The sequence below is a fragment of the Micropterus salmoides genome, unplaced genomic scaffold (assembly GCF_014851395.1).
Source record: "Micropterus salmoides isolate LMB-PRFRI ecotype aquatic unplaced genomic scaffold, ASM1485139v1 Ms_hic_scaffold_3, whole genome shotgun sequence".
NCBI classification, from domain to species: Eukaryota; Metazoa; Chordata; class Actinopteri; order Centrarchiformes; family Centrarchidae; genus Micropterus; species Micropterus salmoides.
In genome coordinates this window covers 38,062,089-38,083,453 of record NW_024042261.1, presented here as the reverse complement: position 1 = coordinate 38,083,453, position 21,365 = coordinate 38,062,089, and the positions used below count along the sequence as shown (strand labels likewise).

At 47.6% G+C, this 21,365-nt stretch overlaps 3 protein-coding genes across 5 annotated transcripts; 1 reads left to right on the top strand and 2 right to left on the bottom strand.

The window, feature by feature from the left end:
• Positions 1-25: 25 nt before the first annotated feature.
• On the bottom strand, positions 26-6,991 carry tsen34 (TSEN34 tRNA splicing endonuclease subunit). 2 transcript variants are annotated; one of them, XM_038693769.1, is made up of 5 exons: positions 6,729-6,991; positions 4,999-5,274; positions 3,164-3,302; positions 2,785-3,075; positions 26-782 (listed from the first exon to the last, which is right to left on the bottom strand). In XM_038693769.1, the coding sequence occupies exons 2-5, from the start codon at positions 5,263-5,265 to the stop codon at positions 595-597; spliced, it is 885 nt and encodes a 294-aa protein (XP_038549697.1). In that variant the 5' UTR covers positions 5,266-5,274; positions 6,729-6,991; the 3' UTR covers positions 26-594. The 2 variants fall into 2 exon arrangements, with proteins under 2 accessions (XP_038549697.1, XP_038549696.1); XM_038693768.1 differs by lacking the exon at positions 6,729-6,991 and adding an exon at positions 5,401-5,512.
• A 1,179-nt stretch (positions 6,992-8,170) lies between these two features.
• Positions 8,171-16,517, bottom strand: eif2a (eukaryotic translation initiation factor 2A). Of its 2 annotated transcripts, XM_038693620.1 has the most exons (17): positions 16,429-16,517; positions 15,561-15,630; positions 15,404-15,475; positions 13,689-13,807; positions 13,364-13,463; positions 13,199-13,281; positions 12,949-13,022; positions 12,718-12,862; positions 12,362-12,478; positions 11,783-11,939; positions 11,513-11,597; positions 9,957-9,997; positions 9,665-9,923; positions 9,371-9,484; positions 9,128-9,241; positions 8,973-9,038; positions 8,171-8,718 (listed from the first exon to the last, which is right to left on the bottom strand). In XM_038693620.1, exons 1-17 carry the CDS (start codon positions 16,454-16,456, stop codon positions 8,653-8,655), a joined length of 1,710 nt encoding a protein of 569 aa, XP_038549548.1. In that variant the 5' UTR covers positions 16,457-16,517; the 3' UTR covers positions 8,171-8,652. The 2 variants fall into 2 exon arrangements, with proteins under 2 accessions (XP_038549548.1, XP_038549547.1); XM_038693619.1 differs by having other exon boundaries at positions 9,665-9,997.
• Positions 16,518-18,210: 1,693 nt separating this feature from the next.
• On the top strand, positions 18,211-21,365 carry LOC119883286 (stress-associated endoplasmic reticulum protein 1). Its single transcript, XM_038693857.1, has 3 exons — positions 18,211-18,421; positions 19,226-19,298; positions 20,743-21,365. Exons 1-3 carry the CDS (start codon positions 18,338-18,340, stop codon positions 20,781-20,783), a joined length of 198 nt encoding a protein of 65 aa, XP_038549785.1. The 5' UTR covers positions 18,211-18,337; the 3' UTR covers positions 20,784-21,365.

The window sequence follows — 21,365 nt, the reverse complement described above, 5'->3', positions numbered from 1 at the left end:
CTGTAATGACAAATGACAGACTCAGTTTCACCGGGTTACTCTGGACTCTGGTCCAGGTGGAACTTTATTTCACCCAAACTGTTTTTAAAGGGTTTAACTGTAAACTGTAAATCTGCTGCTTCTCAAACCGGCCATCAGGTTCTGGACCGACCCCCCAGGTGGGCTCCTCTCATACTGGCAAAAATAAACCATCAACCCTCTATATGTTCATGAGAATCCAGGTCCCCATCAGGTACGGAGACCAACCAGCTGGGCTGGGAGACCTGGAACCAGATCATGATGAAACTGGATTCTAGCAGGACTTCTCATTTCTGTTCAGATTGCATTTATTAATGAAACTAATAACACTGTTGACACAGGGAAGGGGCCCTTCGGGGGCCACACCAGGAGCCCAACCAGCTGGTGATCTGAAGAGAACGATAAGAAAAAACTGGAGCCACGTGGTCCTCATCACCTCAGTTTTTAACAGCGTCTGGTCTCAGTTTGTGGTTCCAAACCCGGGGCCCGGGGCCCGTACGGTGTCCCTGAGCGCAGCACAGACCAGTAGGACAAACGCTGCAGGACCCCGATCAGGCTGCTGAGCCCAGTACGGATCTAGACCATGCCGCTCCACTGTAAGGAGGTGTACAGCACTCCTCCGTCCGTCCCCGGCGAGCACAGCAGGACGGTCTTCTTCACGTTGGATCCCAGACGGGCCACGGCGAGGACGTCCAGCAGACAGACGGACTCGTCCAGGGACAGACAGACGGCGATGAAGTGAGCGTGGAACCGAAGAGGATCACCTGAAGGAGAGGAGAAATATTTAAATTAACAAATATTTTCAAATAATACAATGTTCCTAATAACCACAAATATCTAACTGAAGATAAAATGTCCACCCTGTCGTTGATCAACGCGTGAGCCCACCGGGCCCCTGAAGGATCATATCAGGGGTCTCCTGTTGGGAGGAGCCCTGGGTCTGTTTCTGTAGTGTTTCCACCAAAAGAACTAGACCCCGGAACCAGGAACCATTGGAGGAACTCACTGCGTTTCCACCAGAGGGACCAGGGTCTAAGTTTAGTTCTCAGGTCTTAATTTTACCCCCCAAAGGCTCCCTGGGCGGTACTTTCAGAAAGTACCGGTACTTTCGGGGGCGGGGCTTGCTTTGCAGTGAATTCTGAATGGACAGTAGAGGCTACTGGCTTAAACTGGAGAATATCGGCTGTTTTTCTACGACCGCTCGTCTCTTTTCCACCGTTGTTGGCGAACCAATAAATCACAACCAACAGCCACACGAGTCTGAGATCGTACGTCGGCATTAAATGTGTTGCTGGGAAACAGCAGCCGGCGCGCAGCGGTGTGTTTACAGCAAACAGCTGATGGAGTTGAGCTAAATACTGGGTTGTTGTTTGACGTTTTTCCACAGAGCTGAAGTCGGTCTCCTCTTCTCCAAAACAAGCGGAACAGCTGATTGCAGCAGGTAATAAAGGCGACACAGACGTGATGCTGCAGCTGATCTGCTGGAAATGTTTTAATAACCTTCCAAACTGTCACCATTTTATTTTTGTCTTGCTTTCTCTTGATGGTTTTATCCAGTTTGTTATTAAATGTGTAACAAACTTTATCGCGTGTCTCCTCATTTTACTCCCACCAAAAAAAGCTGCTTTAATGGTCAAACACAGCCTGTAGTTTTTCATTATATTCCAGTCAAATCTGATGTTCATTTATAAATGTTGCTCGTGGACAGTGGTCAGTGGCGTGCAGGCCTACAGCTGGTTAATTTGCCTGATCTTTGCAGGTCTTTGTGGGCTGAAGGAACCTTTTAGTTCCTCCAAATTCAGATGAGATGTTTGGTCGAAAAGCGGCTTACAAGAACTGATAAATCTCTCTGGCAGAGAAATCTGGGGCCCAAAATTAAATCATGAATTTGACAAATCAGACAAAAACAACAACAGAATCTAAGATCTATTCTGATAAAATCTGCTTTCAACAAATACGCACAAGGAAAATTAAGTTCAAAAGAAACATCTTTCGTCTGATCCGTTTGTGATTCGAATGATTTAACATGAACCAATATCAGCCAATAAATCATCAGAAACACTGAACTGATTCGGCTCTGCTGCTTTTTAACATTTGATCAGATGTTTTGTCCCTCACAGCCACCGTAGAGTCCCGTGGAGCAAAAAAAATAAATAATTAACTGCTTGCTTGATCTTCATTATGAGAATAGAAAAATTAAAGCTGCAAACAGCGTTGGGCGGGCCCTCGCACAGCTCTGCCAACGCCGTTCTGAATGCACGGAGGACTTCAGCGTCACTTCCTGTGTCCCCTATGTGGCGCTAGAGAGCATTCGGTAACTTTACGTTACGTCTTAGTGCGTGAAGAGGGGAACATGTTGATAAAGTTTTATTTAAAATCGCACGAGTGTCACACAGCGTTTACTTCCTGTTGGCAGCAGGTGGCGCCACCACTATAAATGAATATTGGCGTGTAGATGCGTTCGGGGCGGGACCGTTGTAAAGCACGTAAAGTTTGGTGGATTTGAGCATGTGCAGTGAAGATAGGACGACTTCCTGTTTCACGGCGAAGCGTGGGACTTTGCCGCCACGCCTGAACCTGAACCTGACGGAGCTCCAGGACGTTTGTTGTCTTTTTCTCAGCTAATCAAACATTTCCAGCCGCTGGACCACGGTGGGCATGAGGAGCCGGGATCGAACCACCGACCCCCGAGATCAGCTGACGACCTGCTCGACCTTAAAACCCTGAAACCGGGAGAGAAGCTGAGAGTCTGACAGCAGCACTGACCTGGGTACACCAGGAAGTCTCCTCCAAACTTCCCCGCCGAGGTCAGGTAGAAGCCCCGCCCCCTCAGGTCTCTGAACACCTGGTACCTGGCGTCGCAGCGTGGGTTGTCCTGCCCTCTGATTGGCCAGTCGGCCTGCAGGAAGGCCCGGGCCTCGGGACAGTAAGCCAGCCCCGCCCTCGCTGTGCTCAGCTGGACCGCCAGCGCCGAGCGAGGGAAGGTGAAGCTCCGGTCCAGGGCCTCCACACGGCACCGCAGGGCCTCGTCTGCGGTCCCAGCTCCAGACTCAGAACCTGAGAGGACCAGAACCAGAACTGTTGGATCAGGTGCAGGTCCAGCCCACAGGGTCCAACACTTGTGATGTCTAACACCTGTTCTCACCTGCGTGCGATGAGGTCATGGCTCGGACCAGCGCAGACTTCCTGTCCTCCAGAGCGAGGACGGTCTGTTCCTCGTAACTCCTCTGCTGGTCCTCCTCGTGCTGCTCCACCTGCAGACGGAGCTCCGCCCCTCCGCCATCCTGCTCACAACAACAACAACAACTCAGAAACGACATGTGGAGCAGGTAGAGCCGTCACTACTAACCAGTAAGCTACAGACCCTGACCCGGTTAGCTAAAGGAACCGACCCGGTAAGCTACAGACGCTGACCCGGTTAGCTAAAGGAACCGACCCGGTAAGCTACAGGAACTGACCCGGTAAGCTAAAGGAACCGACCCGGTAAGCTACAGACGCTGACCCGGTAAGCTACAGACCCTGACCCGGTAAGCTACAGACCCGGTAAGCTACAGACCCGGTAAGCTACAGACCCTGACCCGGTTAGCTACAGGAACTGACCCGGTTAGCTACAGACGCTGACCCGGTAAGCTACAGACGCTGACCCGGTTAGCTACAGACCCTGACCCGGTAAGCTACAGGAACTGACCCGGTAAGCTACAGACCCTGACCCGGTAAGCTACAGACGCTGACCCTGTTAGCTACAGACCCTGACCCGGTAAGCTACAGACGCTGACCCGGTAAGCTACAGACGCTGACCCGGTTAGCTACAGACCCTGACCCGGTAAGCTACAGGAACCGACCCGGTAAGCTACAGACGCTGACCCGGTTAGCTAAAGGAACCGACCCGGTAAGCTACAGACGCTGACCCGGTAAGCTACAGGAACTGACCCGGTAAGCTACAGACCCTGACCCGGTAAGCTACAGGAACTGACCCGGTAAGCTACAGGAACTGACCCGGTAAGCTACAGACCCTGACCCGGTAAGCTACAGACCCTGACCCGGTAAGCTACAGGAACTGACCCGGTAAGCTACAGACCCTGACCCGGTAAGCTACAGACCCTGACCCGGTAAGCTACAGACCCGGTAAGCTACAGACGCTGACCCGGTAAGCTACAGACGCTGACCCGGTAAGCTACAGACGCTGACCCGGTTAGCTACAGACCCTGACCCGGTTAGCTACAGGAACTGACCCGGTAAGCTACAGACCCTGACCCGGTAAGCTACAGACCCTGACCCGGTTAGCTAAAGGAACCGAGCCGGTTAGCTACAGACCCTGACCCGGTAAGCTACAGACGCTGACCCGGTAAGCTACAGACCCTGACCCGGTAAGCTACAGGAACTGACCCGGTTAGCTACAGACCCTGACCCGGTAAGCTACAGACCCTGACCCGGTAAGCTACAGACCCTGACCCGGTAAGCTACAGGAACTGACCCGGTAAGCTACAGACCCTGACCCGGTAAGCTACAGACCCTGACCCGGTAAGCTAAAGGAACCGACCCGGTAAGCTACAGACCCTGACCCGGTAAGCTACAGGAACTGACCCGGTAAGCTACAGACCCTGACCCGGTAAGCTACAGGAACTGACCCGGTTAGCTACAGACCCTGACCCGGTAAGCTACAGACCCTGACCCGGTAAGCTAAAGGAACCGACCCGGTAAGCTACAGACCCTGACCCGGTTAGCTAAAGGAACCGACCCGGTAAGCTACAGACCCTGACCCGGTAAGCTAAAGGAACCGACCCGGTAAGCTACAGACCCTGACCCGGTTAGCTAAAGGAACCGACCCGGTAAGCTACAGACCCTGACCCGGTAAGCTACAGGAACCGACCCGGTAAGCTACAGACCCTGACCCGGTTAGCTAAAGGAACCGACCCGGTAAGCTACAGACCCTGACCCGGTAAGCTACAGACCCTGACCCGGTTAGCTACAGACACTGACCCGGTTGGCGGGCGGTAGGGCGGCAGCAGCGTGGCGTTCGGCCAGCAGCCTCTCCTCCTCCGGCAGCAGCAGCAGCGGGCGGCCCAGTCGGACGTTCTGTCGGGGGGTCCGGGGCAGCGAGCCCAGCAGCGCCCCCACAAGGCCCTGAGACCTCAAGGCCCTCAGGTCCTCCACCCGCCACAGCAGGGGGGCGGAGTCACACAGACTGACCCCCACGACGTGAGACGAAGACGAGTCCTCGTCCTCTCTGCAGGCGGGCTCGTCCATCACCAGAGTCTGTGGGAGACGTGAGACCAGTTCAAAGTGAATAAAATCAAACATTTATTGAAAATGTATTAAACATTTGTTATAGAAAATTTCTTTATCGCGATAATTATCATGTTTTATTGTCCTGCCCCTCACCAGCATTTCCACACCAACCACATTTTTAAATGTGGTGATTTTATGTGCGTTTCTGTTGTCGACAGTGAGCGAGCAGGAAACGGGACGCAGCTTCCTGTCAGACTGCAGCAAAATCTAGAAAAAGTTTCTAAAGACACAGTGATGTGAGCCCAGCATCACAAACACACACAGATTTATTAAAGGGATGGATAGAGTGGGCTCAGCTCAATGTCTATTTGCTGACACATAAAATAATATTTTACAGGTTTTTTTGTATCTTGGACTCAGGGTAACAAAGTAAAATAAATAGCTACAGATGAGAAATTATTTTGCCCCCCCCCCCATGGTGTGAAATCACTTTAATATGTACAAATTACAGATAAAATAATCTCCAAGACAGCTGGTTAAAAGCAGGATTACAACAGATCTGTGTTGTAGAAATAAACCTGCCTGATGTTATTAACTTCCCTATAATTTATTTCTCAGACTTTTAAACAGTGAAGCTGCTGGAGCTTCATCAGCACAAAGTCTGAAGTAACTCTGATAGTGAAGCTGCTGGTCGGCTGACGAGTCTGTCCAGAGTCTAAATATCATCTAACTTACAAACCATCAACCATGAAGGGGCGCAGCGACCAAACTTCTCTTCAGGCTCCCCTTAATGTAAATATACATAAAAATTTAACACAATTAAAAAAAATTACAGCTGATTTTAAATGACAACAAAATGAGATCAACTCAGGTCAGAATGGCTTTGATCAAATAATTAAAAAAACTGTGATGAAACAGAGGAAGTGTTTAGTTCAGTGAGACGAGCGGCAGCCAGAAGAAATGTTGAGGAAACAAACTGACATTTTGTGTTAGAATTACTGGGGGGGGGTCTGACCACATGTTACCTTACTGTGCGATTCTGCAGAGGACTCGTGCAACAGGTGTTGCGCTGAATTCTGCCTCCCTGCCGACGGCTAAGGCTCATTTATGCTGAGAAAAGAGGTGGATGCAAATCTCGGCAGGTAGCCTCCAAAATTTAATCTGCCGAATTATGCGTCCACCTCTTTAGGTCCTTTCCAGACACTTTGCTGTGCGGCGTTACCACCGCATATATTTACTGAATGTCAAAGAACGGTGCTTCTGCTAAGTGTATTGAAATGTTTAAGACTTTAAAAGTTCATAAAATATATACTTCGGTTCACTTCTCACCATTTATGGACCCCACAAAGAATATTACAGCGTTTAAAAGCGGTATTTGGAGGTGCACGCAAAACTCGGCATAACACCGGACACCTGAACGCACCACGCAGTCAGCACCGAGCCGTTTCACGTGAAGAAGCAGCAGCTCGCTGTTGTCTCACCTGCTCCGGTTACCGGTCCTCAGCACTCAGGGGTCCCTCTGTCTCCATCAGGAACCGGTGAGCTCAGCCAACGTTCACGGACAGTTACCTTCACGTCACGCTGCCGCTGTCTGTGGACGCACGTGTTTCCGGTCACACTCTGCCGTAAACGGATCCGTCTGTAGTTTTTTTTTTTACTTCTCTGATTTAAACTACATCTACACACCGCGGACAGACGCGTTAGCGGGCGGAGAGACTTCAGCACCGAGCGCACCCGCCGCCACCGGGGCCGTTTGATGCGCACACCGTCACTTCGCAGCGGGGCGGGGCTTTCCGGATCACAGTGACGTCACGTCCGGGTTGAGGTTTGATTCACAGATGTTTTTTTTTATGGTTTAAAGGTGAAAAACAAAATGAATCCTTTCAATGATTTAAATTCTGTGTGATTACACTGATTATATATTTATGATTTATTATTATTCTAGAAGCTTCTGGGAAACATTTCAGCTTTGATGTCGAACAGGAGGAGCTGAATAAATGTTCAGCCTGAGCAGCCGATTCTCAGCTGGAGGTTTAATAACGCCACACCACTTTTTAATCTGCACCAATGAATCAATTCATTTTAAGAACATTACACCGTTTGAAAACGTTTCTGTCGTGCTGATTTTAAGTTATAAAAACCTGCACGTCTTAATCTGAAAGTTTAAAGGCAACGCGTATAAAAAAAAAACTAAATACTGCTTCATCTCACGGTTTGACATAATTCCACTTTTATTATCAGTTAATCTGTTGATCAAGTGAAAAGCATCTCCAGTTTCAGGAGCTCAAAGTTCCCAGTTTACTATTTAAAACAGAAAACCAGCAGATATTTGTTATTTTCTTCGATCAACACTGATTTTCATTTTCTTACTGAGCATTAAAGATCATTCTTTACTCCAGGTCCACTTTTTAGGGCCCAACACTTATGTTATCATACCGCTATGAACTGTGGGAAATTCCCTCAGCTAAAGTCTGCAGAAATGCGGACTTACGAAAACGGTCTACAGAGGGCTCAAAATGTCCGCGAGAGCGCCCTCGCCCACCTGACGATTTGACAGAAGGACGGCCCTCACGGACTTCCCGGGAACACGCCTCAAAGGCTGTGAGTCTGTGAGGGTGGACGTTGCGATTGGGCCTAGCTTTCAACTGCATCTCCTGGTCTTCATCATCGAGTGGAGTTTGCTCATCATCATCACTCTGAACATTTGCTGATGAAGGCCTTAAAATGTGGCTGAAAGCTCCAGATGAAGCCGGTAAGTGGACCTTTAGTTAACTACTGTTTGCTCAAATGTTTCTCATGTTGGGCTTGTGTGCATGAAGATAATATTAAACCACAGCAGCTTCCTGTGTTGTCCCACAGAGGCAGAGGTTCATGAACGCCACGTGAAAATCCCTCTGGACCACAAACCGACTCAGACACAGACTTTAATTATTCTGTCCTCCCGAAATAGTGAACAGTGGAGACGAGCTTTTATTCTGAAAGGATCACTGTCTTCAGCATCTGTACAGATGTTGTTGCATAGCAACAGGGCTCAATGGACCACGGGAACGCTGTCATTTCATGTTGTTGGTAAACAAACAGTTTGTCCTACATTTCCCAGAGTGCTTTTGGACAGCCATCAGCAACAGGCAGGCGAATGAGAACCTAACCAGCTAATTCAATCGGTTCATGACTGTGAGGCGTGAACACATGGCCCCACCCCCTCATCCTAAACCCCGCCCCCTCCTCACCTGTCCTGCCAGGTGATGAAAACTGAGGAACCCCAAAATATTAAAGCAGGAAAACACAGAAACAGACGCAGCGTCTGCTGAAGTGCAACACAAATGTCCGCAGCGTCTCTAAAACACACGCTCCTCTCTCTGCGGCGTGGACAGGAGGCGTGGCCTGCTGCTCCTGCGGCGCCTCCTACTGTCCGACCTGCAGCTGCTCCAGCTCCTTCAGCAGCTGATCCTCCTTCTGGACCTTCTCCAGCTGAGAAACACAAACACGCCTCGTTAGGTCAGAGTTCAAACGCCGGCCGGATCCATTTTATTTAGTCTCAATCATCAATAATGCAATGCTCTGTATTCGTATGACAGTATTATCGTAGTATTTTGTATACTTGTCCATTTTTGATCTCTTTACTTTTTTCCTCGCATGTGAAAATGATATAAAAGCGGATATTTGTTGTTAAGCGTCAGAACGTTTCAGAAAAGCTGCTGCAGAGCTCGCAGGAAGACAGTCACCTGGTTCTTCTGCAGGACTCTGCCCGCCGCCTGCTGCTCCTTCAGCTCCTCGATGGCTTTAAGTTTCTGAAAGACACAAACGCATCGCTGGAAACACCGACCAATCGCAGCACAGAACACCTGATGTCTGATCCAAATGTTTACAGGCTCTTCACCTTCTTTAAGTTCTTTATCTTCTTGTCAGTCTCAGGGTCGCCGCTGGTCGGCTCTGATTGGCTGTTGCTGAGGGGGGCGGGGTCAGACGGAGGTTCAGGTTCAGGCTTTGCGTCCTGCAGAATAAAAAACAGAATATAATAAGTCTTTTCATACAGACAATGAATCAAACAGACATCGTGTAAACAAAGAACAACATGGGTAAAATCCAGCCGTCTGATTGGTTAACGAGCTCACAGGATCACCTGTTTAGCAGCTTTCTTGGCTTCTCGTTTCTTCTGGTTCTTCAGAGCCGATTTAGAGAGACTCTTCTCCCCCGAAGCTCCAGGGCGCAGGTTCTGAGGAGGCTCCTCCTCGTGCTGCGAGACAGAGACGTGGTGAGAGATCATGTGACACGGCGAGGTCACACCCCCTGCAGGTACTATGGTTATCACGGTGAGACCTGCTGTTAGTGGAACACGCAGCAGAGTTGACTCTGTGGACGGATGTCTCTAAGTGAAATGCATCTTGGGAGTCTGTGTGATGAACTGTTTGCTCACCAGTTTGGAGCTGGGCGTGGCCGGCAGGTGTCTCAGTGCAGGTGGGCGGTACGCCTGCGTGGGCGGGGCCTGCGTGGATCCCAGCCCGCTGGGGGCCGCCTGGTACTTTACGGCCCGCTCAGGGAAGCTGCCGTCGGGGAACGGCTGCCAGCGGACCTCCCACAGCTCCTTCCCGGCGGCCACGTCCCATTTGTGCAGCACGGAGCCGGTGTAGTGCCAGATCTTATAACCGTTACTGACCCGCAGCCGCGGAGAACACGTCGCCGTGACGACGTGTTCTCCGTCAGGACACCAGGAGAAATGTGTGGCGTCTGGAGCCTGAGGTTTGGACACCTGGGTGGACGAGAGGTTAGAGGACAGACAATTAAAAACAGTCCTGACGTGATGCATTAATCAGCAGCTCATTATTGTTTTTAGCTGAAGTTACTTTTTTTGGACAACAGAGGTTTCTTCTATATTTATACTGGATTCAGGTTTAAGCATTTTTATTTGTTAAATCAAATCAATTTTTCAGAACATTTTTAACAAATGCTTTCAAAAAAGTGGTGGCTCCACGTCCCCAGCGTCCTCCCTGCTCCCTCCCTACAGGCGGAGCTCCTCCATGCTCACCGCCTCACCTGCTCTCGCTTGGCCCTCTGCTCCGCTGTCTCACGCCGGACTGTCAACCAGGACGCCGTGTGCACACAAACTCGACACTGACGTCCATAACGTCGTTACTTTAACCCAAACCATGACCTTCTTCTAAACCTCACCAAGGTGTTTCACAACGTTAACAAGTAGCTTTATTTTGAAAGTCTACCTGAACGTTGCACATTTATTCTTGCCGAGTCGACCTCGGAGCCCTACATGTTGAAAAACGAGTGTCAGGGGGTCTTGACTAAGCCGAGCAGGGCCCCAACCCCCCCTAGGCTAAACAGCTCACAGAAAACTGCTCACAACAATTCACCATGGCAACGGGTAAATAAAGGCAGAGCCTCCATTTTAATCGGGTGGAGCTAGAAATATGAACGCTGCCAAGGCGGACTATGATTGGCTCTAAAACGCAGGAGTGGAGGATCGATACGTTAACAATATTACAATATTACATTTTATACAACGTTGCTCCTTCATCATTTGCCAGACTGGAATTTCCTAAATGAATGATAAAGAGCTGGATTCTCCTGCAGCCTGTTATTCATTTCAAACAGCTCCAGGCCTGTTTATTCAGCCGGAACCTGACGGGACTAAACGCCGGTGGCAATAACTGAGGATGAAAATATTAATGGAACAGATTAGACACAGTTTAGACTAATGAAATGAGAATGAAAAAATTAGTTTCAGCTGCACCGCAGTCATCCTCACTCAGAAATCTTCACATCATATCCAGCTGATATCTACGACAGGAATGTTCAACCTGTGCTGAAGATGAAAGGTCACTGTTCATTGATCAGTTTTGTAGCTCACGGTAAGTGTTTTGTTTTGCCTTCGTGTCCACAGAGTCACTGTGTTATAAAGAAGGACAGTGTAGCTTATAGATTTGATTCTGTGCCGAGGATAAATTTACGATGTCCAGAGATAACTCTCTGTCCTCACATCCATGACATCATAAAAGCGTCATGTTCAAGATCATGTTTGGGTAAAAAAAAACTATTTAACCGTAATTTAAAAGACGTAACTGCGTTCAAACACGTGCTTTGATTTGGACAGTCTGAATGAGGAAATGTCGGACGGCCACTTCAGGCTCCGCAGGAGGGGAGGAGTCAGAGAGAAACTCAGCGTCCTCCTCCAGAGCAGGTCAGGTTCACAGCGTTCACTAAACCCTCTTTCTGAAACAGGCCTCTGTTCCGTGTTGCTGCCGTTCTTCCTCACCTGTTTGTATTTCTTCACGTCCCAGACCTCCATCTGACCCCGCAGGTTCCCGAAGCCGGCCAGGACCAGGATGTGACCCTGAGGACTGAAAACAGGAAGGACGATACGGTCAGGGTCTCTACCCAAAAAACAACAACTCTGATTCGCCACGAGCTCCTGAAGAAGCTCAGTGGACCTGCTGAGAGCTGAACGGAGGACACAGGAAGGACCGGGACCCTGACTGACGCACTGACCTGCCAGGAACTTGTAGACAGACGGGTGTGATCTCACCTGTAGTAGGCGGCGTTTCGCGGTCCAGTTCCGAAGTCGAACACCGGGTCACATTTGAGGTTGAAGACGGTGGCTTTGGCCGGCATGAAGCCGTACACCACGCAGAACTCTGCGGAGTTGGGACTCCAGGCGACGTCGTAGATCGGACCGTTCTTCGCTGTTTAAACACGGAGAGAAGGAGCTCGGTTAGCCTGCGAGACGCTTCCTGCTGCAAAGACCAGGTCCTGCTCGGGTTCCAGGACAGTCCGGTTTTCTGTGATTAACGAGTAACTGACAGCACCAGCTGAGTCCGCAGCTACACGATCAAATCATCTTCTCTCCGCTGGCTTCGGCCTTCTCTTCGTACAGAGCGAGGACTCTGCGTTGACATGTTTACATCACGTCAGGTGAAACTACCTGCAACAAATGTATCATAGCAACCAAAGCAGGCGGACAAAACGCCCGCTAGCGCCCCCTGCTGAATCCTACTCTGACAAACTTCATGCAGGCAGTGAAATACTGCAGTACTTTCACATCCATCCAGTGAAACTACCATGAAACACACAGGACTAGTACTGATATTGAATAAGGAGTACTCACGCAGCTGAACCAGAGCCGTCTCCCCGTTAACAGCGAGGTAATGCAGCGTCTGCTCCCCGTAATATGACGCTCCAGTCTTATCCACCTCGGTGCTCGCCGTCACCAGGACCGCCGAGGCTGGGGGGGGAGGGAGACAGGAAGTGATTTGTTTCAGTCAAACTGGGAACCATTAAAGAGGGACCATCGTGCTCTACGTGTTCAGTCTGGGACTCTAGAGTCGTCCTCCTTCTGCAGAGGAGGTTTTCAGATCTCGCTGCACAGCTAAGTCCTGCTAACGGCATCTGTCGCACGTATAACGTCGATGTTCAGAAACACAAACACCACACAGAGAACCAGAGGAAGTCCTGGTCTCCCACCTCTCTTGTTCCACTGCATGCTGACTCTGTCGGCCTTGAAGAAGCTCTTGTTGGCGAGCGCGGCGGTGGGTCCTCCCAGCACCGGGTACTGATACAGACGGACAAACGAGGGCGCTCCTTTACTCCCCGGGACGTAGACGGCTACCTGGAGGGGACAGACAAAACTGATGGGACCAGGATCAGGTTTAAACCGCCTCCTGTCCCTGCAGTTTGAGGGCGGCGGTTCCTCACCTTGCTGGGCTGACCTCCGGGCGACAGCACGAAGTCCGACACCTTCTGCATGTGAAGCTTGTTGGCGATTGTGTCTGGAGAGAGAAACACAGTCTGCAGTCAAGATCCCTGTTCCCTTTCACCCCTCATCGACCCGAAGACCTTCACCCGGTCCTCCTTATTTAAAGACCGCAGATCTGGGTCTGGGTTCAGGTCTGACGAAGGCTTCAGACTCCACCCGCTGCTGGTTTACTGTGTGCTCGAGTCTTACTGAAGTCGTTGTTCTCGTAGAAGTGCAGCTCGTTGTTGACGCTCCTCACGGAGATCTTCTCGTCTTCAGACCAGCTGGGACACCTGCAGCCAATCAAAGAGCACGTTAAAACCCTGCGGCCAATCACAGAGAGGCAGCAGCACAGATCTGAACTGTGAGACTCACCAGGACTCCACCTTCTTCTGGTACAGAGCTTTGATCAGCTGACCGCTCTGCAGGTCCCACAGCTGGAGGTTCGGGTCCCCCTGAGGACTGTCCTGGCTCTCTGAGCACACAGAAACCAGACGTTAGTCCGACAAGCACGGATCCTGATCCGCAAGGACAAATCTGACAGTGTTCACGATGAGAGTAGCTGATTGTGCTAAGCTAAGTGACGCAGCGTGGAGCGGCTCAGGTGTTAGCACGCTAACGCTAGCTGTGGCTCGGTTAGCTAACGGCTGATCTCTACGTCTGACGTCTCCCTGTCTCCTCCAATCCGTGCGTCTCTTACTGCTGTACGGCTGCCAGGTGGCCAGGACGCTGTGGCGGGGAGAGAAGTCCAGCAGGGACGTCTTCGGGAGGTCAAAGGTCGACACCACGGAGCCATCGGAGGACTTCACCACAGAGACACTGAGAGAGAGAGAGAGAGATATTTCCCAAACATACCCCAGATTTTAATTTCAGATTTCTTTACAGGATGTGTCTCCTCGTGCCGCCAGCTGAGGACGAGCAGACCGCACTGATTATATATTAAATAATGTTTGAATTATTATTATTTTAGTAATTGATCCTTTGTTTTTTAAATCACATTTGATTCTGATTTTTAGTTGTTTTTCACGTTTACTGAATTAATTATTTATTTTAATATATTTTTGTTTTTTTAACATACACTTAGTTTTATTTATTTAATTTTATTTTTAATATTTAATATATATTTTATTATTTTATTTTTTAACACACTTACTGTTTTATTTATTTTAAATATTTATTTTCATATTTTATATTTTTTAATTTTATTTTTAACGCACTTTTACTGTTTTATTTATTTTATATTTAATATATTTTTATTATTTTATTTTTAACACACACTTTTACTGCTTTATTTACTTATTTAATGAACTGTATGAAATTAATTGTTCTTTTGTAATTTATGTATGGATGTCGCACTGCAGAGGCCTGAAATGGAGCCTGGTGTTGTCACCCACAGAAGAGGGACCACAGCAGCAGCTGGACCTCCTGGAACAGTAATGCCAGAACTGGGCACTGCCAGGAAACCCAAAATATTAAAATCATGATTTTTTATTTATTTATTTCGTGGCCATTGTAGTTCTTTCAGATTTGTCTGAGGTCTTTGACACTATTTTAACGGATTGGCTTAAAAAAATTAGTTTGTTCTTAGTTATCGTGCTCACTAAGGTTGGCTTTATGATGCCTTGGAATTGTTTTGTTTTTACTGATCAGCTGTCGGCTCTGTCAACGCTTCTTTCACCTCTGTAAGCAACGCCTTCGTCTGTTCTGTCGTGCCCCCGTCGGGCCTCTGTGACGCACTCTGTGAACCTGGAGTTGGTGCTACATAAATAAAATTGAAATCGACTGGATTGAGACGCTGCATGCAGAAAGTCTCCTACAGGAGTGTGTAGGGCAGAATTAGGGAGGTGTGCACTGATATTAGAGCCCAAAAAAAGAGGACTAAACTTTCTGATGCAGCTCATTTCAAGTCCCCAAAACCCTCCAGAGAGTCCGTTACGCCAGCTGGTCCTGAGACGAACAGATCCTGAAGCCAGCGCTGCTCTCCAGACACCAGTGAGAGGAAACCAGATGGTCACTCAGAGCTGAAATACTTATTCAGAACAAAAACCAACACAGTCTCAGGAGGAGGACAGACGGCAGGAACGTGTCCCTGCGTCCCAACCTGAGGGACAGCGAGGGACAAATGTGTTCGCTGCATGGCGGGTTCCACATGGTTACTTCCTGTTTACGTTGTGTTGCATTAATTCATGTTCTTGTTACGTCCTATTAGAATGTAAACTTTGTGATTTTGGCAACGCGGTTTAACTGAAACATTTATGAGAGAATTTAAGTGACAGGGCCGTGACGGACGGTTTCTGAAAGACTTCATGAGCAGGGAGGTCAGGGTCCTGGACTCTGTCCTCCAGGACCTTTGGGGGGGCCGAGCGACAGAAACCTGCCGGTCCAGGTGATATCAGGATTAAAGTGGATCATTACCTGAGTCCGTTGCACCATGCGAACAGCGTCCCGTCTCTGCTGAAGGTCACACACCTGCTGGGCCGAGAGTCCCTGAAACACAGGAAACACACCTGTCAGTCTGTCCTCTGCTTCACACAGGTGAACACGCACAGGTGGCGGCCGCAGGTGTGTTTACCTCTGGAAGGCAGAGTGCTGCTCACACGTGGGAGGCCCGCCGAGCAGAGACGTGCCATCTGATCCACGCACTGATCCACAGGGCCAGAACCAGAACAGATGTTACCACAAAGCGTCAGTCACACTGACTTCAGTCATGTTTTAACTGTTTTAACAACAGATTATTATCCATCTTATTCATTATTTGTTTCAGTCTTTCACTTAATAAATAAAGTGTTAGATATGAGAAAGTGGAGGAGGTGGAAGCTGTTATTGTTTCCACACTGATTGAATCAATGATAATGTGTGATTGATTAACTACTGTGAGATAAACTACAGTTCGTTTTATCTATTAATTACAAGCATCCGTGTTTACCATCTGAGGAACATGTCACATGAAATTATACTGGAGAGACATTTCCTGTACTAAGAAGTGTGCCTCTTTAATTCGGCATACATGTAATCGCTCAAACAGCCAGAACTCCGGTGGCTTTGAACTGTTTTTATCCAGCTCATCACTTCTTCGTCCCGTCTGTCCCGAGAGAGCGGGGCAGCGCGGTCACGTTTCACGCCATCTTTTGTCTAATCAGATTGTTTCTTGTGACTTTTATTTATGCCGAATTATTCAGAAGACTCTACTGATTTCAAAGAAGTCTGAAATTCTCTTTTAAAACGTAAACGTATTTACCGAAAACAAATAAAAGCCAGATTTTACACAGAGTTCGGCGCGTTATTTATTCTACCTAGAAGAACGGAAGCTCGTGAGGCTCGCTGGCGTTACGCTGCCTGATTTTGACTTTCGGCCGGAAGCCGCGGCTGTTCGCGAACATGTCGATGTAAACATTTAAAAAAGAAAACAACATATTTTAGTGAAAACTGAAATAACCCACCTGCTAACAGTGGGATGGGGGGCGCCATGTTTACGTGTGCCGGAAAAGAAAAGCTTTGTGCCGGAAGTACGTAACGGCAGAAGGAGGCGGGTCCTTCAGTGCCACATCAGCATACAATCGGCTCTGTTTATGAACACGTCTCCTAAAATATAAAGTCAGGCGTTTAATTAAAATCTCTGAGATAAACTGTGACATTTTTATTGTTAGCACGACGCGTTGTTTTCAATAAAAACTAAAAAGATTGTTTTATAAATGTTTAAAGTCGGTGTTGCGCTCAAGAGCTGCGTCAAGCTGTCGTAGAGCAACTGAAGGGGAGGTAACTTCCGTTTCCAAAGTAAAAGCGCGGTGTTTTATGTGTATACGGAACATTAGCCATCAAAATACTATTTAAAATATTAAATGGAGAATTAAAATGTACTTTTGTTATAAATACCACAAAGACTGACTGGCAGCAAAAAGTGTTAAGCTGGAAAAAGATACTTGTGAAAAAAGCTTCACTATTAATATAAAAACAAATTAATTAAAATTTATTTATAAATCTTATTTCTTGAAAATGGACAAAAATTTTTACATGAGCACTGTAGTATATTTTTGAGTATCTGTACTTTACTTGAGTAGGCCTATGAATATTTTACATTTGCACTTCTGACTCCTGGTTCCTGTTGCTCAATATTTAAATATCTTAAGTCCACATTGGAGCTTATTGTCTGTAAACATTTCTTTATTTCCAGATAAATATTTTAAAGAAAGGCGTCTGTGCTTTTTATGGATTTGACCGCCAATCAGTTCCTATAATTTGCGCTCTGGTAACTTGTATTTGTTATCTGTACCTACGGTCCCTACAGAGCTCGATAAGAAGGTTGCATTTGCCAAATCTGATTTCTTTTGGTGAATTTAAACACCACATGAAAGATTTGGAAATAGATGCCATAAATTGTTGTCACTGCTTTTAAAATATAATAAAATAATATAATCCTTTAAACCTACGGTATGTATAAATTGTACTTTTAAGTAGTCTAATGTTGTTTATGTATCTTAAAGGTCTTGTTAAATGTTCCTTGTTGTGCGTGTGCTTGGTGTTCATATTTGTAACTGTGCATTGTTAATATGCTGCCATTTTGGCCAGGTCTCTATTGAAAAAGAGGTTTTAAATCTCAATGAGATCATCTGGTTAAATAAAGGTTAAATAAAATTTTTAAAAATATACTCACCGAAGATATTGTATTTTCTATTTTCTTTCTCTTTTTCTCATCACTGTTTTAATGTTTTAACCTTTTATTTATTTAAAAGCCCTTCTAGGGACGGGTGTTGCACATTAGCTACTGCTAAAAACACTATGGTGCACACGGTGGATTGCTGTTTTCAGTTTATCTATGTTAGACGTCTCTGTCCCTAACAAAATCAACATAATAAAATAAATAAGTAAAAATGTAATACAAGTGAAACACTTGCATTGGAGCCATATTTGACCAGGAGTATATTTGAGTACTGGAGTTGTGTACTTTGTCATCACGTGTTTTAAATACCTTTCTTTCTTTAAGACACTTTCTTATTTTTTACTGGTAATAAAGAAGGAACACCTCTGATATTTATAAATACTGTATGAATTTTAATATATTAATGTGGACTAACTGTGTAATATATTTTAGAGTGAGAGGGGAACAAGTACGGAGGATTTAATTTTGAAAGAGCGCGCCGGAAGTTGTGCTTTGCCACGCAGTGACTCTGTGCGTGTGTTGCGGGAGCGCGGGGGCGGGGCTTCAGCTTTTTGATACGTCGACAAGAGAGAGGAGCTCCCAGTCGGTCCGCCACCGGAGGAAACAACAGCGGGAGGAGAAGAAGAAGAAAGAAAGAAAAGCCTGATAAACAAACCGCAGCTGAATAAAAACGCCAACAAGAAGAAGACAAGATGGTGGCGAAGCAGAGGATCCGGATGGCGAACGAGAAGCACAGCAAGAACATCACGCAGCGAGGAAACGTGGCCAAGTCAACGGTGAGTTTAACAACAGCACCGCCGCCTCGGGTTCCGAGGAAGAACCGGGCGGAAACGGGTCAAAACCAGCACCGGGGACACGATGTGGACCCGGGTTCGAACCCCGGTCTGTTCTGAGGAGGTTTCCCCAGTTCTGAACCCGGTGAAGCCTGAAGAACCGGTCCGGTTTCAGGGTCCACCGTGGCGCCGTCTGGTGAAATCAGGAAGTTCACTTTCATCAGTTCCATCCTGATATTTACTTTTTAGTCTTTTTAAACTGGGTAAGATTTGGATCGCATGTGGACCAAAGCAGCTGCTGATCAGTTTCAGTCATGATGATTCAAAGTATCGGTGCGTAAATGATCAGGAAACGGTCACAGTGTTTTGATTGGTCCAAAAAAACTCCAGATTACTGATAGATAAAACAGCAAAAATCACATTCTGCTGCTGATATAATAAAATATCTTCCAGTCACATCAAATTTCAGACTGATTGGCTGTTAAACTGTAATATTTGGATCAAACAGAGTCAACATATGGATCAATGCAGGCCTCGTTTTCATTAGGTGTTGACTTCAAGTATAATGATCAGTCAGATTGTGCTGATTGGTTCACAAGATCTCCGGTTTACTGAGAGAAAACACCGAAAAAACTGCAAAAAAATTCACCTTCTGTTGCTATTTAAATATCTTCCTGTCATTTCATCTCCAGATCGGTCAGATCAGTTTCACTTGGTTCAGATGATCATCAACGATCAGATACGCTCATATATTATATTAATATATTTTTATATTTGAGTAATGATGATTTAAAATCTGTGTTTCAGAGGAACATGGTGGAGGATAAAGGTGTGGGTCCCTGGCTGCTCGCCCTCTTCGTCTTCGTCGTCTGTGGATCAGGTGGGTCATCATCTTCTTCTTTTAACGAACACACACCAACCCTAAAACCCACTTCCTGTTTGTTAACAACATTAAAGCAGTTCAGAGGAACCTGCAGTGAATTCAGACTCTTCATGTTTTATTCGTCTCTCTGATTTCAGAGAAATTAATGTTTAATTTGAAATTAATTATTTTACTTTAATTTTAAAATTTTTTCCACCAAATAAACAAAAAACGTTCTCTGATTTCTCGTCCGCAGACTCAAAGGAATCCGTGTTTTGAAAAAATTAAAGTTTATTATAATACGATTTTATATTTTATATTTTTTAAATCTAATGTAACTTTAGTTCTGCCTGAAAAACCACACAGGGGGGACGCTGTGATTAACGAGCGCCTTTAAACGTTACGTCACCCGCTGTGAATATAGCCCCGCCCCTTGCTGATGTCAGCGGAGGGAGGAAACAGGACGCCACTCAGGAGCCCGCCGCCGTTATCTCAAGGTTTACGTTAAGTAACGTTCTGCAGGTGACGTACTTCAACCTGAACCACGGCGTCTTCCTAAACCCTCCACGTTACCCAGGCGGCGTGGCGGCATCACGGGACACCTGGTCATTTAGAAGCGTCTCTTTCAGCGGGTAAGAGGCGATAGCGCTTCCTTTCACGATCGCCCGGTGGAAGGACCGAATACGGCGGGTCCGTCTCTCTTCAGAGCACGCCCTAAGAAATCATTCCCACGACCGTCCCTCACTGCTCGCATCTGATTGGCCGAGGATCATCACGTGAGATGACTCTGGGCGCTAAAGCGGCGCCGTATAGGCCAAAAATACTGCGGCGGGCTGCGAAGCTCCACCTTTAAACACAGACGGCGTCAGATAGCCGTCATACCGGTGAAAGGTGTGCAGAAGCAGACGCCGCCCACGACTGTTTTACGTCACGTGACTTAACGTTACGTACTTTAGGGACGGGTCGCATGTTGAACGTTTGGAGTCGACCCATCGCGTGGTTCAGGTGAGAACAAGGTGTCAGCTGACCTGGAGTTTGTGCGTTCGTTTTAAAAGCGGCGTGTTCGGCGACGCAGGCGGAGTTTCGTGGTCAGTATTTTCCCAGAGGAGCGCTCGGTGATATGAGGAGTAACGCCAGGACAGAGTCAGGGAGGCGTGTCTGCTGCTGAACATTAACCACGAAGACCCCCGAACCTGATCAGCTGATCAGCCGGCCCCGCCTCAGGGTTCAGCGCCGGTCAGAGTTCGTTAAACCTGCTTCCTGGAACGCAGCCAGGTGCGTCTGACCTGACCAGTCAGTGATCAGAGGGCAGAGCTGAACTGATCAATCAGATCTGAGATCAGCTGGAACATTCATCAGTCATTTACTGTCGCACTGCAGTAACAGTATCACAGTAATATGCAGTAAAAGTACACAGATGTAGTACCAGGTGTGTAACGGCGTCTCCTTCCTGTGTTTGCAGCCATCTTCCAGATCATCCAGAGCATCCGGATGGGCATGTAGTGATGTCACCTGCAGAGGGCGGGGCTTCGACAGCAGCCGCCATGTTCCCGCCTGGACCGCCGAAACATTCCTGAACTCTGCCCCTCCCCCTCTCCCGCCCTCCCCCTCCCCCACGCCGACCTTCCCACAGTGTTCCTGTAAACAAGCCATACATGTGCCTTTCTCTGTTTACCTGCTCTTTGGCCCCGCCCCCTCTGATTACACCTTATCAGTACAAGCGGGGGGGGCCGGCGGGGGGAGGGGGGGGTTATAGTCCAACCTGCTCCTGTAAACTGAACCAGACTCTGTTTAATTCCAGACCAGAACCCGGTGTGAGGTTTCTACTTTTCTAATTTTCCACATTCCAGCTGAGTTTGATCTGATGTCTCTCCCTCTCCTCCTCCTCCTCCTCCTCCTCCTCCTCCTCCTCCTCCTCCTCCTCCTCCTCCTCCTCCTCCTCCTCCTCCTCCTCCTCCTCAGTGGAAATGAGATGAAGGTCTTTTGAATCAGAAGGTTTGGAGGTGCTGACAGGTGTGTCTGCACTGTGTGCAACAACACCTGAACAATCTTGCTCACTTAATAAAGTTTCATTTTGAAGACGGA

Excerpts from the sequence above, each read along its gene's own strand:
- tsen34 (XM_038693768.1), bottom strand. Across the intron at positions 3,076-3,163 it reads CATGACCTCATCGCACGCAG|GTTCTGAGTCTGGAGCTGGG; the intron begins GTGAGAACAGGT and ends TGGTCCTCTCAG. Across the intron at positions 783-2,784 it reads AGACTTCCTGGTGTACCCAG|GTGATCCTCTTCGGTTCCAC; the intron begins GTCAGTGCTGCT and ends CCTCTCCTTCAG.
- eif2a (XM_038693619.1), bottom strand. The coding sequence starts at position 16,456 with ATGGCGCCCCCCATCCCACTGTTAGCAG. Across the intron at positions 12,863-12,948 it reads CCGGAGGTCAGCCCAGCAAG|GTAGCCGTCTACGTCCCGGG; the intron begins GTGAGGAACCGC and ends TGTCCCCTCCAG. Across the intron at positions 12,479-12,717 it reads CATGCAGTGGAACAAGAGAG|CCTCGGCGGTCCTGGTGACG; the intron begins GTGGGAGACCAG and ends CTCCCCCCCCAG.
- LOC119883286 (XM_038693857.1), top strand. The coding sequence starts at position 18,338 with ATGGTGGCGAAGCAGAGGATCCGGATGGCGAACGAGAAGCACAGCAAG. Across the intron at positions 18,422-19,225 it reads GAAACGTGGCCAAGTCAACG|AGGAACATGGTGGAGGATAA; the intron begins GTGAGTTTAACA and ends TCTGTGTTTCAG. Across the intron at positions 19,299-20,742 it reads CTTCGTCGTCTGTGGATCAG|CCATCTTCCAGATCATCCAG; the intron begins GTGGGTCATCAT and ends CTGTGTTTGCAG.